At 35.9% G+C, this 15,677-nt stretch overlaps 2 protein-coding genes across 2 annotated transcripts; both read left to right on the plus strand.

Moving 5' to 3' along the window:
- The first annotated feature begins 3,214 nt into the window (after positions 1–3,214).
- On the plus strand, positions 3,215–4,762 carry LOC119986156 (stemmadenine O-acetyltransferase-like). The gene is made up of 2 exons (XM_038830706.1): positions 3,215–3,694; positions 3,750–4,762. Exons 1-2 carry the CDS (start codon positions 3,268–3,270, stop codon positions 4,709–4,711), a joined length of 1,389 nt encoding a protein of 462 aa, XP_038686634.1. The 5' UTR covers positions 3,215–3,267; the 3' UTR covers positions 4,712–4,762.
- A 3,961-nt stretch (positions 4,763–8,723) lies between these two features.
- LOC119984959 (stemmadenine O-acetyltransferase-like) lies at positions 8,724–10,274 on the plus strand. Its single transcript, XM_038829086.1, has one exon. The coding sequence runs from the start codon at positions 8,768–8,770 to the stop codon at positions 10,073–10,075; it is 1,308 nt and encodes a 435-aa protein (XP_038685014.1). The 5' UTR covers positions 8,724–8,767; the 3' UTR covers positions 10,076–10,274.
- The last annotated feature ends 5,403 nt before the right edge of the window (positions 10,275–15,677 follow it).

Consider the following 15,677-nt stretch of genomic DNA (forward strand, 5'->3'; position numbering starts at 1 on the left):
AATTTAATGGGTTTGGAATAAAAAAATTTTAATGGAGATGGATTTGAAACGATATGATTTAAAAGGGGGCAAAATTGAAATAATAGGTAATATATAGAGTATTTTTTAAAAGTAAGGGAGCAAAATTCAACAAAGTAATAATATCCAAGGTCTTTTTTCAAAAAGTAAAGGGGGCAATTGCCCCCTTACTCAAACTGTACATCCGCCCCTGTAGCTGTAGGTGTTTGAACTACAATCGAAGAAAAGTTAAAGTGTGCCACTAGCAACCTGTAGGACAAGTAAGTAAAGAAGATTGGAAATCTCGACTCGAGAGGGTGCCGGTCAAAGAGGCTTCAACGGTCAAGTCAGTGAACTGAAGATCAAAAGATCGAATAGTAATAAAAGATGTGCGTGAGAATGCACTTGAGAGAGTTTGACCGTGGTTAAAGGCTCAGCAGAAGATAGTGGTTGGGGATCGAAGGTTCGATGGGGATAGCATTGATCTCGTTTCTTTCAGTGAGGCTAATGATAGCAATAGCTTAGGATTTTTCCTAGAGTAATGGACTTACCTTCTTCAGGAAGAAGGTAGAGTATTTATAGATAAGGAAAATGGACCTTTAGGAGACGCCGTCAACCATCAGAGAACAAGTTTCGAGGCTGACTAAGGAGAAAGGTAATACGTAGAAAGTGAGTGCAAGTCTGACGTGATTAGTTGGTAATGTATAATTCTAGGATTGTGGCTCATCCTCTTAGATGGGACAAGTACAAATCTCGAGATAGGCTCAAGGCACAGAGTGGGTCAGATGTCCTGACAAAAAAAGCAAAAATGGTGATTAGTTAGCAAAAGGAATGTCCAAAAGTGTGACTCATCACTAAAAGAAAGGTGGGCACAAGTTACTAGGACGGTTATAGGGAAGGACCAAGTTGCTTGACAGACTAGGTGTGAGGCCTAAGCTTGCCAGTGATTGGCTCGCTTGTGAGGTCGAGCTGCAAGTAGAGGCGACTTTAAGATCAAGGCAAAGAGAGCGGATCCAGTTGTCATGTGACAAGCATGAGCTATCTTTGGGGCAATAGGCCATGCACTTGCATATCATGATGAATAAATAAAAGTATGATAATTAAGCTGTCGTACCTGATATAAGTCTATGGGCCTATTCAAGGTGGGCTGAATCTCTACATGTAAATTATATGGTCATGGGCCTGTTAGTCAATTTAACTCAGTGGGCTTTATTCAAACCTGTTTAATTGGGTTTCGTACATTAGGTATACTTTTAAAATCAATGTGTGTATTTGTTATCCACTGAAAACATCAACAACCCACATAGAACATGTGATGTCAAGCTCACACCAAATTGAGTCCTGGATCAACCATAAACCTCAATGAATGTATAGCTGGGTTTTGTTTGACAAAGCATTATAATTAGACTCTTTTGTCATTCCATTTCAAATTAGTCCATTTGGTTACTACACAGAGTAAGGGACTTTTAGTATGTCCTTCTGGATCACCTAAAAGTACGGTAATTGAGTTGTCATACCTAATATGGTCTGTGGACCCTATTCAAGGTTGGTCGGATCTCTGCATGTAAATAATAAGTCCGTGGGTCTGTTAGTCAATTTAACTCATTGGGCTTTAGTCAATCATGTTAAATATTTGACTGGGTCAAGATGGTTTTTTTTGGCTCGTACGTTAGTTATACTTTCAAATCATTGTATTTATTTATAATCCGGTGAAAACTTCAACCCACATAGAACATGTCAAGCTCACACATCATGGAGAGATTTGTGGAGTGATGGAGATCATCATGGAGACGGAGAGATTTGTGGAGTTGTGACGATCATCATGGAGATTCTCTATCACTTTGACCCATTATGACTCACTTGATAATAAGCCACTCAATCTCTTCATATTTTTACCAACAAGACGTGGCTTGGTTAGCAATATGTTAAATTAGACATATATGTTCTCAAGGTTTGAATCCAACTGTAAACATATTTCTCTACAGTATTTCAAAAAAAAATCTCTTTCATATTTTTTTATGTGGGACTCGTGGGTGGATTATTCTCCGACACCCTAATCTTTATATATATATATATATATATATTTGTAGGATGTCGATGTAAAATGTTAAATTTGGGTCCTTCAATTGCAATGATTCATCTACAGCCAATTCAAACTTGATGTTTCATTTGAAACTTTAATGGATCACTTGTCGATTCAAGCTTTTATCTATGGTAAATTTGTTTTGGTGATCTAAATAGAGTAACCAAAATGGCTAAAACTCTTATCCTTGAGATTGTTGGGAGAAAAACTATCAAACCTTCTTCTACGATTTCTGTGAACCTCAAAAAATATATTGCGTTGCTTATATTCTACACCATCAAATATATTGTTCTCATTGTTAAAGTTGAAGAATTAAATTAACTAAATTTGAAGGAATAAATATCGGAAAAGTCTCCGTAATTTCCAAAAAAAATCCAAATAGGCCCTTCTTTTTTTTTTTTTTTGGGGACTAAACAAGTTGCTATGGTTTGCATGTTGAGTTAAACAAACTCCTTGTGCTGACTTTCGTTATATCGGAGCTGACGTGACCGTTAAATATATGACATGGATTTTTCGATTATTTTATTCTTGTTGATGTGGATGACATGTTACTCTCTTTTTTTCCCCTTTGAATTGGTGAAGGAAGATTACAATATAACTATTTTTTAAGTGGGCTGGTGTTCTTGAACTTCTCACTTGAGTTTGAAGGCCATACCTGGAGAAAGTTCATCAAGGTATTTTTTAAGTGGGCTGGTGTTCTTGAACTTCTCACTTGAGTTTGAAGGCCATACCTGGAGAAAGTTCATCAAGGTATTTTTTAAGTGGGCTGGTGTTCTTGAAATGGTGTCTTGGATACCAACTTCAGAAGTTGACATGGCAATAACTGATCAGAAGTGCTATGGATCCCAAAAACTGGGATCCCAGTTACTGGGATCTTTATCTTTTTCGATAACTGATAGGCCAAAACGACAAGAACGGGTAACTACTCTTTCTACTAAACGACAAATGAGGCCCCGGCCTCAACTTGTTTTCCAGCATAATTATCAATTTATAAAAGAAAAGGTGCCTCTTTTACCGCTTGGTCTCCTTAGATAAAAAAAAATAAAAAAAAATTGAAAGTCCCTCCAATTATTGAGGGATGGCAGAGCTGCCGGCTCCAATGGCTATTAATAATTAAGTATATGAGACTATAAAATGGGGTCAAGGCATTATGGTCTAACCACAAAAACCACAACTGATAAGCTCTAATGGCTAGTAATAATGGAGTTGAAGTTGAAATTGTTGCAAGAGAAACCATCAAACCATCCAAACCTACTCCCTCGAACCTCAAAACATTCACATTTTCACGTATTGATCAATTCATCCCTCCCATCTATTTTCCTTTGATTTTCTTCTACCCTTATATTGACCATCTTGTAGTAGCTAAAGAGAGATCTTTGCTTCTCAAGGCATCTTTGTCAAATGTTCTAACTAGATACCATCCTTTCGCCGGAAGAATCAAAGACCACGTCTCCATCGAATGTAACGATGAGGGGGTTTTGTTTGTTGAAGCTCGAGTCAATGGTGTTTTGTTTGATGTTTTACAACATCCGAATGTTGAGCAACTCAAGAAGTTCATACCTAGTGAGCCCCAATCGGAAAATATAGCAATGGGTAATTTGCTTTTTCATTCTTGTCTAAAGAGCAAAATCATATGGTGTCGTTTTCGGTTTAAAAAGAAAAGAGAGAGTAAGGTTGTTTCTTAAGTTCTACTATTTGATATGCTTTGCTAACACTAACATATTTTCAGTTACATTACAAGGTAATTTGATTCTTGTACAAGTGAACTTCTTTCAATGTGGTGGCATGGCAATTGGTTTGTGCTTCTCACACAAGCTTGCCGATGCAACTACCATCGCCACATTCATGAAGGATTGGGCATCCACGACACTCAAGTCTGATACCGAGGTATTGGTTCATCCAGAATTCATTGCTGCGTCTCTTTTTCCTCCTGTAGACCAAATGTTTCCTCCCAATAATCAAGCTCCTCGACGCATCTCCGTGCGTAGAAGATTTGTTTTTGATGAATCAAACATCGTTGCGCTCAAAGCCTTAGCTTCCAGCACAGGCAATCAACAACCTACTCGCGTAGAAGCTGTAACTGCACTAATTTGGAATTGCGCAGTGAAAACATCAAGATCAATCCTAGGGCCGTCGAGACCATCTTTGTGCTTCCACGCCGTGAATTTAAGAAAACGATTTTCGCCACCATTGTCGGAACATACGATTGGCAATCTCTTAGGGGCATTTGTCGCACAAATTGAAGAAACTCATGAGATAGGATTACAAAACTTGGTTAGTCAACTAAGGAAAGAAAAACAAGAGTTTAGAGTCACGGGGGACACTGAAAAACTGTTCAAGGTTGATGTCATGGCAAGGTTCGGACAAACGAAAGATGTAGATATCTTTAGTTTCACGAGTTGGTGTAGGATGCCATTGTATGAAGCTGATTTTGGGTGGGGGAAGCCAATATGGGTTGCACCAATCCGAACAATTGACCCACATGTTGTGATGTTGGTGGACACAAGAGATGGTGATGGAATTGAGGCTTGGGTATACTTGACTCAAGAAGAGATGACCATATTTGAATGTGACCAAGAATTACTTTCTTTTGCTTCTATGAACCCTAGTGTTCTCTCCGAACCCTTTTAGTACGATCAAGTTTTTGTAATAAATGGATCTTGGGACTCTACAATTCCCTACTGTCTGCAATTCGTAACTAATAGTGGAGAAAAAGTTTGACAATGGTGCACCTCCCAGACCATTGGATTAAAATTGTAAACTCTCTTATTCTAAATGAATTATGGAGCCCCCGAATCCGTAATAAACATCTAATTATGTAAGTAGATCAAAGTCTAGTTTTGTTTTTGTTTTTTTTGTTTTTTTTTTTAACTTCAGATCCAAGTCTAGTTGCTCGATTGCATATATTTCTTGTTCTTTTGAATTGTAAGTGATCAAAATGTACTGTCAACACTTACCATAAGAGCTTCGTTTTTTTTTTAAAATACAATTGAAAAATCTACTTCTCATTGGAATCGAACATTGGGCGGACACATACCTAACCTAATCGATTGTCAACCGAGGCACCTCTTTTTAGTATATAAGAGCTTCCTTTTTAAATATTTGTATATTTAACAATCAAATATTGTGTATGGTTGTTGACAACTTGTTTTGTTGAACTCTTGCATTCTAAATTTATAATTAAGGCGGTTAGAAAACCATGAGAAGGTATAAAAAGAATGTTAGTGAAGATGAAAGCATTGACCTTAATAAATATTAGAGGTATACTTTCAAATCAATGTATTTATTTATGATTCAATGAAAACTTCAACCCATGTAGAACAATTCAAGATCACACATCATTATTATTAGTCCATTTGAAATTTTCTATTTTTGTTTATTTTAATGACATAACTATGTAGATTTGACTTTCGATAAATACTAGGGCCGGGCCATGCCCTCGCTTTGCGCACCGTGTAATTTTACTTTTAAATTATATTATAGTATAAATGTGGTGTACGTATTAATACCGTGATGGAAGCATATGCAATTATAATTATTCAGATTGCCTTTTCTTTTAGTTTTAAAAAAATTGTACCCATGGAAAACAACCAAATGGAGGTTAGGTTAGTCTGAAAAAAAATTTCCAAATTATTTTCTACACTTGACAATATTGTTCTAGTGATTTTTTTGAGTTATAAACTTTGGTAGAGGTCTTCCAGCTTAGATCGTCATTGTGAATAAACGGTATGCATGAGGTTTGAGGTCTGTATTATGAAAATTGATCCTTTCGGTTACTTGTGCCTCACTTTCTCCCAATTTTCTAGCATGAAAATTGACAAACTTCTAACCGTTGGTGTCTCACTTTCTCCCAATTTTCTATCATGAAAATTGACAAACTTTTAACTGTTGGTGTCTTTTCAAAATTCTGTAGGATGTATTCAACCTTACTTCCAAGCCTCGATCGATGTGGCTAAGTTGGTCAAGGCATTTTCTAATAAATATATATAGCATTGCGTTGTTTTGTTTTTTAATAAAAAGCTGTTGTTACTAATTTTTAACTGAATATTCCCTCTGTTTGCAGTGAAAATGAAATATATATATATATCACATAACCAAATATTTCATTGAGTTATCATTGGCAAGTGAAGCCGTCCACAAACTGTAAAGACGTCCCAACTATCAATACCATACTGAAAGTGATTATTCTCTAACTGATTGATACAGATTGTAATTTTGGGAAAACTATAGGGGCATGTAATTGACAAAGATAGAAGGGGCAGCTAACCAGCTGCAGATCTTAGTGCTTGAAGAAGCACAAACGCAGGAGAGGGGAAGACCCTAATCGCCCGTGGAATAATTTGCAAACCAATTAAGAAAACCATAGGCTCTATAAAATATTGAAAAAGTGAAAAGTTTATACTGTCTTTATAAATCTGCAGTGGATTTTCCTTGTAATATCTTGCAGCCATGTTGTACCCACCAATATCCAAAGACATGTCCAGTGATTGCACCAGGCATGATAAAGCTCCTATAAACGCAGAAATATAGCTGTAACCCATACTTATGGATTCAAAATTATCAAAATGAAAGGTCATGTAATTGTAAATCTTCGTTAACCGAGGAAGACATGATTTTGAACAGTTAATATAATCATTTATAAGTATACATATGAAATACAAATACACAAATAAATAGAACAAACATAACGTGATCAATCAATAAAAGAATTCATGAGCCCTCATTGGAATCAAACCTAAATTACTCATCGGTCAGTAAGATCGTATGGTTTTCTATCCATGGCTTTGCCGCGAACATAGACTCCCTCGCTAGCAATGTCCTCAATTGGGATATAAATGGATGCAACGGTTTCAGACAAAGGGAATGCAAGCTGTTAAGCATGGAGTACTGCAAAAGCAAGAGAGAGGAGAAGAAACGTGAAACAAATAAACAGGGGAATAGAAGAGTGTGAACGGCAGTCAAGCCCTAACTACAGTTTGATCTTATTTAAAACAATAATAAATAGAGATGTTATTTATGTATACATGAATTCTCTTATGCGGACACCCGCAAATTATATTAACTTTCGCACCTCAATCTCACCATTGATTTGAAACATGTGAGACTCAAAACTGTGAGCCCAACTTGTCATTTCACTTTTAAAACACTTAAAAAATAGAGTGCGCAAATTATTAAATTGTGGACATCCGCATAACTTGCAATTTATTTGATTTAATTTAATTTTTATCATAATTTGACGTGGCAAGCATAGAGTTACTTTGGGTGCTAATGTGATAGCACCAAAAGCATTTTCTTATTCAGTAATCATACTATGTATATGATATGATGCTTTGTGAGTCCAAACAAAAGTTTAGTGGTCTAGACAATATGAGAAGACGACTAATGCAATCATTGTTGATATTATTGTCACAGAAACCATCAAACCTCTCTAGGGCAGGGACTCGGTCGGGTTGATTGATTATCGACCAATAATACAATTGACTCGATCACCGAATTTGTTCAAATGTGAAAATTATAATTGGTTTGATCTTTGTGGGTCGGGTGTCGGTTGACAACCAACTTTTTTTTGATCAAAAGGTGTAAGAAATGTAACCTTAGTTTTCACAGGTTCAAAAAAGAATTATCATATTTTTATTGTAAAACCAAAGTTCAAGACTAACCCCTCCAAATTTTAACCCTTTGAAGTTGTTCCAACCCATCTTTCAATTAAGCAGGGTGTTATACAATTCACATCCAACCCATCTTTCAATTAAATATCTAATAAAAAGAACAAAAAATCAGAAAAGTTCTAAAAAAAAAAAAAGAAGCATATGTGCAGCAGTGTGATCCTAAAACATTAGATTAAAATTATATAATTTCTTATTCTAAACGAATTGCAAAATCCTTTTGTTTCCGCCGTTAATTAAACGATTATTTGTTATATATATATATATTATTGAAATGGGAAACAAAAAGTAAAGACAAACTGACAAAGGCATGACTCTAGGCCATGTGAAATCAATAATGACAAAATACTTTCATTAAAAAAAGAAAGCAAATTGGATGAATTTAGACATTAAAGTCACTTATTCTCATCATGTGTGCTCATAAAAATATTATATAAAAAATTGGAATCAATGCCATACAACTCACCTTTGTTCTCTTTTATATTTTTCACGTGGTCTTGATTTCTCAGAACATGGGTCAAGACCATTTGATTCTCCCTACAGAAAATGGGCGATGACCCAGGCGAAGGTGTTTATTCCATCTTTTGTAATCCAGTGGGATCGGAGTTTATCTTTTATTATATTATTACGGGTATTTTTTGATAATGTGTGTATGTCCTAATAGCACTTGTTAAGAATTCACTACAACAAATCACAATATATCATATGTAATAAACACTTTCTCGCTTAATTTTCTAAATTTTAAATACATATTCTTTTCAGCATTTTTCATGGTCGTTGTTGGTGCACGAAGGTCATATTATCATTCTTTTTAAAGGGCGCATTATCGTTTTTCTATTATTGTTAGGTGCTATGACAAACCTCCATAATTGGCTTCAGTAGTGGTGCATGATTCCACGTCACACGTGTCCCCTTTAGATATACATATGATGCAAGCTTAGGTTATATAATAATATATATATATATATATATCAAGCTTTCTTTGAAGCTTTTGTGGCCTAAACTAGCGAAGCAAATTAAGATGGCTAGTGATACAATGAAGGTTGAGATTGTTTCAAGAGAAACAATCAAACCATCATCCCCTACACCCTCCAACCTTAGAAATTTTGAGTTTTCTCTTCTTGATCAATTCTACCCTGCATCCTACATCCATTTGATTCTCTTCTACCCTGCAAAAAGTGACACTGAACAGGATTTAGATGTCAAGAAGAGATGTGATGTTCTGAAAACGTCTTTATCCAAAACTCTAACCATGTACTACCCTTTCGCTGGAAGAATCAAAGACCATATCTCCATTGAATGTAATGATGAGGGGGCTACGTTTATCGAGACACGAGTCAATTGCCTTTTGTTCGATGTTCTACGAAACCCTAATTTCGATCAATTTAAAAATTTCCAACCTCTTGATGTTGAACTACCGGCAGCGATAGGAACAGGTACTTTACTTTTCGTTCAAGCTAACGTCTTTGAATGTGGTGGCATGGCAATTGGAGTTCGTCTTGCGCACAAGATCGCTGATGCAACCACTTTCACAACATTCATGAAGGTGTGGGCTTCCATGGCACGTGAAGCCAATGAGGTAGTTCATCTAGATCTATTCGCTGGAGCGGCTCTCTTTCCTCCTGTCGATCGCAAGTTTCCTTCAAATGATAATTTCCTTCTTTTCCAAGACGAGTCATGTGTGGTCACAAGATTGCTTTTCACTGCTTCAAATATTGATGCCCTCAAGGCTAAAATTGCTAGCGCAAGCATCCAACCTACGCGCGTAGAAGCTATAACAGCACTAATTTGGAAGTGTGCAATGACAGCATCAAGATCAATCAAAGGGACGTGCTCGAGACCTTCTTTGTGTGTTCACGGGGTAAACTTGAGGAAGAGACTATCGATGCCCTTGTCAGAATATTCGATTGGGAATATTCTGTCAGGAATCACAGTTGAATTTTCTGAAATGGAAATAGAATTGCAAAGCTTGGTTCTCAAGCTAAGAAAAGAATTGAAAGAGTTGAAATTGAATAGGGAAGAAACGTCAGAACACATAAACAAAATGCTAGAAGCAGCAAACTCAGAGAAAGAGAGTGGTGTTGTAGATGCCTATACTTTCTCTAGTTGGTGTCGGATGCCGGTGTACGAAGCCAATTTCGGGTGGGGGAAGCCGACCTGGATCTCTTTTTACAACTTGAAAGTCCCAAATGCGGCTGGTTTTATGGATACAAGGGAGGGTGATGGAATTGAGGTATGGGTATCCTTGCGTGAAGATGAGATGGCCATATTTCAACATGATGAAGAGTTGCTTTCATTTGCTTCTGTGAACCCAAGTGTCATTAATTGAAATGACATGAACTTCTTTCTTCTTCTTCTTCCTCCTCGTCTTTTTCTGCATCTGGTATTGCTTTTTCAATCTGTATTTCCATATTTTGTAATGGTAGTTTGTCTTTTATCATTATTATTTGGCAATCTACATCACTCATGTGTAAGTTTGTTACTTATCTGCATCACCTACATAAATATAATGTTTTTATCTGCATCAACCTATTCATAATGATGTAATACTCTTGTTATATTCATAAATTATGGACAAAAACTTTCATAAATGGCTTGAGTGGTTCATGTTCTAAGAGTATATGATCCACGACTCCCAGACTAAACTCTCTTTCTTGATTTAATTTATGCTACTTTGTAATTCATCTAGTGTTAACTCTTTCAATTTTCACGGCGACTATAGAACGAGCATTTTCAACTATGGATCGTGTCTAAATCCTGGCTCCGTCTAGCTCCGTTGGGCGTTTAATAACAGAAGGTTGAAAGAAATTGGGAAAGGGAGATAGAATTACAAAGCTTGGTTGATCAACTTAGAATACAACACATAAAAATTTAGATTCATTAAGGATGCTGAAGATATATTAGGGAATGATGTAGATCTGTTTTGTTATCTCTAGTTGATCTATGTGTCGCTTGAGACTTTAGGAAGCTGATTTTGGGTGGAGGAAACCAATGTGGATCCACGCCACTATAAATTCAAGCTCATGTCCCACATTCACTCGTGTTAATGGTTGGAGGAGGGAGGGTGACGGAATTGAGGCACTGACTAGTGGGTCTATGTGTCCTGCACGATTTTGTCTCCACGTAAATTCTTAGATACTATAGACTTCCGTTTGATGGACAATTTTATCAATAATACATATAGACAATTTTGAGGAACTGACTAGTGGGCATGTGTGCACCATGTAAGTTGATAGACATGGAGTTCTGACGTGGGACAACAATTTGTCTAGTCATAAGGTGTAACATCCAAATCAACTAGTGTCCACTCAAACAAATCTATTTAATAAAACTTGGTTTTAAAAAAATGGAAGTTATGACAAGCAAGTCAATTTATGTGTGCTAGCACAATCTATTAAAGTATTTACCAATCTCTAAACCCTATCCTTTTCAGAGGATAAGCGGGATCTACTGTAATAAAACTATAACGGACTAGAATTATAGACAAATTTATTTTTAAAAATGAAATTATGAATGTGTTTTGTTCGGGTTTAGAAATTTAACGATTTTTTTTTATCCCAAACGAAAATCAAATTCAACATGAAGAAGATATGAAAATTTTGAACTGTTAAATATAAGCCGAAACATTTTGTGCCTATAAAAAATCAATAATGACAAGTTAATTTTCTTAAAAGAATAAAACAATTAGGTGAATTAACTTGGGTGCCCATAAAAAATTATTTATACAACTGTTACAAAAAATTTTTAGTTCTTATCATGGGCAACTCACTTGTATTTTCTTTTTCTTACTTTTTTCATGTGTTCTTCATTTCTGATGCAACAAAAGTATAGAGGATTTACAAGCGTAAACCTCAAAAATAGTAAGATCTAGAATCCACCAAAAAAATTAGAGAACTCTCAATATTTGATTGATTAAAATGTCAAAACTGAAAAAGACCTCAAGGAAAGTGATGTTTATTTAAACGTCTCAGACTCGAGGAAACTAGAGTTTACTTCATGAAATTAATGAGTTTACTCTAGGAAACTAGAGGTACTAACAGAAAATACATAAATACCCCTGACATTACTTAATGAAATAAAATATTATTTATCACCACTTTTCTTCTTCATCTTGCATCGATCCAATTGCTTCTCGAACACTTTTTCAAGACGTTCTCTATCAATTTCTCAATATGTATTTCCTATCTTTTGTAATCCAGTTGTAGTTTCTCTTTTGTCAATATTAGGTGCTATGACAAACCTCCATATAAATGCTTTGCCTATTGTTGCATGATGATCCGAGTCACACGTGTCCATTATAGATTAGATATACATATGATGCAAGCTTAAGTTATATATATCAAGCTTTCTTTGACGCTTTTGTGACCTAAACTACTAAAGCAAATTAAGATGGAATGAAGGTTGAGATTGTTTCAACAGAAACAATTAAACCATCCTCTCCTACACCTTTCAACCTTACGACTTTCGAGTTTTCTTTTATTGATCAATTATGCCCTTCATTCTACATCCATTTGATTCTCTTCTACCCTGCGAAAAGTGATACTCCTAAAGATTTAGATGTCAAGAAGAGATGTAATGTTTTGAAAACGTCTTTATCCAAAACCTTAACCGTGTACTATGATGTAATCCGTTCAAAGAAGCTAACTTCTTTGAATGCGGTGGCATGGCAATTGGAGTTCATCTTTTGCACAAGATTGCTAATGCAACCACTTTCACAAAATTCATGAAAGTGTGGGCTCCCATAGCACGTGAAGCCGATGAGGTAGTTCATCCAGGGCTATTCGCTGGAGCTACTCTCTTTCCTCCCATCGATCGGAAGTTTCCTTCAAATGATCACTAGGCCCATGAGAGCCTCATTCAAGCTAGAAAAGATCCACGAGAGTCTTATGCCAAGCCCATAGGCTCGCAAGAGTCATGGTCAAGCCTAAAAGGTCCACGACCTTAACTGTCTACTATAAAAAGGCTCAAAGCCCTCATTTTCAGGAAGCTCCCTCATAGACCCACGACCCAGTCAAAATCCAAGGCTTGCAGCTCAATGCTCATGTGCACTCCACATGACCTAGACCCTTATAAATACATGAGGCCCTTGCCTCATTAAAGGATCTCAACTACTTGGAGGTATCTTGTTCTCCCTTTCTCTAAATACCTTTCACTTCTCTCACTACAAATTCCCTCACAGTTCACTAACTTAACCGTCTGAGCTTTCCCGGCCAACACCACACTAGTGTCAAACTTCACAGTCTTCCTTCATTGTGATATTAGCAAGGATGTCGAAGGTCTTTCTCGATAAATATTGATTGCAGATCTTTGGGTCTATAAAGTCCATCAAAATGGACATATTAACACCCTACTTCTTCGAATCTCAATGCACCTAATCTGACAAAATTTTTTATTTTCTAATGACTGCATTGCTTTCAAAATTGGATCGAAGAAGTATTATTTAAAGGACTTTAATAGTATAAAAAAATGTCGTGAACTACACTTGCACTCTCTATTCATCTCGAAAAATGAACATAAAATAGAATAAAAGGAAACTTATATTATCTAGAAAGGCCATGTGCGACAAATAATGACATGAACTTCTTTCTTCTTCTTCTTCTTATTTTTCTGGATCTGGTATTGCTTTTTCAATCTGTATTTCCATCTTTTGTAATTTTCTTCAATGGATCCAATGGTAGTTTGTCTTTTATCATTATTATTTTGTCTTTTATCATTATTATTTGGCAATCGACATCACTCATGTGTAAGTTTGTTACTTATCTGCATCACCTATATAATGTTTTTATCTGCAACAACCTATGGAAAGAAAAAACTTCCACAAATGGCTTGAGTAGTGCATGGAATGGAAAAAAAAATGTAGAAGCACTTGATCATATATCCATGACTTGGAATTCATCCCTACATGGTAAATTCCAATGTTCAATTGTTGTTTGATACATTTCTAGCTCTACATATTAGAGTATGAAACTCTTGTGTAAGATTGTTTTTTCTCTATCTAGTTTTGGTATGGTATTTGAGTGATGCAACTCACTCAACGGCTAATTAGGGGATTTTATGTAATTAGTGTTTATTTTGGAGTTATGAGAGTCGAATATGCTATTGATTGTTCTGGAGAATGTATTGGCGGAATATTTAATTTCAATATATTTTGTTTGGCTTTGAATAATTTTTTAGATCTTCATTACATCTATATATATTAATAAAGAAAAAGAATAAATAAAAATAAAGAAACTAATATTTCATAGTTTAGGGTAAGTTTTTACCTGTGGTGAAAAAAAAACTTAAACTTATGGTTTTGAAAATCGCAAGTAAATATATCACAATAGCTGCGGTCATATTTCTTTACCCGCGGATAGAAAATCGTAAATAAAGGTCTTCCGACGCCCACTTAACCCGCGGTTTTGCAACCGCGGGTAAAGTCTATAGCCGCGATTTTTCATACTTACATCCGTGGGTATAAGTGTATTTTGTTGTAGTGATTTGTATATATAATTAGTTTCCTTTCAAACCAGTCATTGTAAGACTTCTTCGATCCAATTTTGAAAGTAGTGTAGTCATTAGATGGCTAGTGTCACAATGAATCTCGAATCATTTTCCTCAATTTGCATAGTTGTTACTAATTTGACATTGATCTTGATTGCCAATATATCCTCGTTGGGAATGATAATTTACTCATCTCTTTATTATTTGTGCGATTTGTACGTTTGCAATTAAATCCATATCAAAGCTCATCCCATAAAGTTTTCATTTTTGTGTGAAAATCTGAGACTGATAGACTTCCTTGCTTCATAATGGAAATTTCCCTTTCTATTTCATAAACTCTAGTTTCACTAACTATAGAATACATGGCTTTCAAATCCTGCCACAATTCTTGAGCTGTCTTCCAAGAGGATATGCTCTGGAGGATGTTAGGAGCCACAGAATTTGTAAGCCATGTCTTGACTAGCCCATTGACTTGCTTCCACAATTGATAACTTATATCTGTTGTGTTTGGTGATGGTATTGTTCCATCAAGGAAGCCCATTTTGTTCCTGGCTTCCATTGCATTTGTAAAATTTGCACTCCAAGTATGGTAGTTAGTTCCATTGAACTCTAAAGATATTAATTTGGTGACTGAAAAATCATTTGGTAGCAGGTTATAAGGGTTTAGGAATGGGTTGGGTGTGTGAGTTTGGTGAGGTTGGAAAATGGGATTATATGGAACTGAAGTTGGTGTGGGTAGAAGAGGTGGGGCAAAAGTAGTATTGGGAGGAAAAGATGGTGGGCAATGAATAGTTGGGGTGGGTGGCGTAATACCAGTAGTATTGTTGTTCATTGTTGAAGTAGCTTGGAGGCTTCTTAGCATATTGGCTAGATCAGATGCAGTGAAAGCAGGCACAGTTGTGTCTGGCATAGTTCCTGCATTTGTATAAGTAACTGCAGATGGTGCAGTCATTTATGAGGAAATGATTTGCATATTCCTCAAAAATTGAGATACCTCAAATAGTTGTTCTAAGGTCATTCCAGCTTCAACAATTGATGGTGGTGGTGGTGGTGGTGAATCGAAATGCTCCGATACCATATTATATTTTGTGTTAACAAAATATCCTTGAATCTTTGCAGGAAACAGAAGACCAGAATCAAGAAGAAGAAGAAGACAGATATAGAGTCGAGAGGAAGAAGAACGTAAAACAGTAACTCATTTCATTCAAAAGTTACACTCAACAACGACGGCTACAATCAGACTTATATGAAAAGTACTTACATTACCGTACATGAAACAAATATAAAAAATGAGATAAGAAATGGGCCAAAAAAAAGGACCCAAACAATGATTAAAAGATATTAAAATACAATAGTCCAATGACAAAGAAGTAAGGCCTGCAAGTTGGAGGCCCATGAAGGTTGAAGAAAAACAAAGGCTAGAAGCTTCATGCAGCAGAGATGTAAAC

The sequence above is a fragment of the Tripterygium wilfordii genome, chromosome 19, assembly GCF_013401445.1.
Source record: "Tripterygium wilfordii isolate XIE 37 chromosome 19, ASM1340144v1, whole genome shotgun sequence".
In the NCBI taxonomy this organism is placed as follows: Eukaryota; Viridiplantae; Streptophyta; class Magnoliopsida; order Celastrales; family Celastraceae; genus Tripterygium; species Tripterygium wilfordii.

What these genes read in the sequence shown, in the direction of transcription:
- LOC119986156 (XM_038830706.1), top strand. Translation starts at nt 3,268, where the DNA reads ATGGCTAGTAATAATGGAGTTGAAGTTGAAATTGTTGCAAGAGAAACC. An exon ending in TAATTTGCTTTTTCATTCTT is followed by an intron (nt 3,695 to 3,749) that starts GTCTAAAGAGCA and finishes GAAAAGAGAGAG; the next exon opens with TAAGGTTGTTTCTTAAGTTC.
- LOC119984959 (XM_038829086.1), top strand. Translation starts at nt 8,768, where the DNA reads ATGGCTAGTGATACAATGAAGGTTGAGATTGTTTCAAGAGAAACAATC.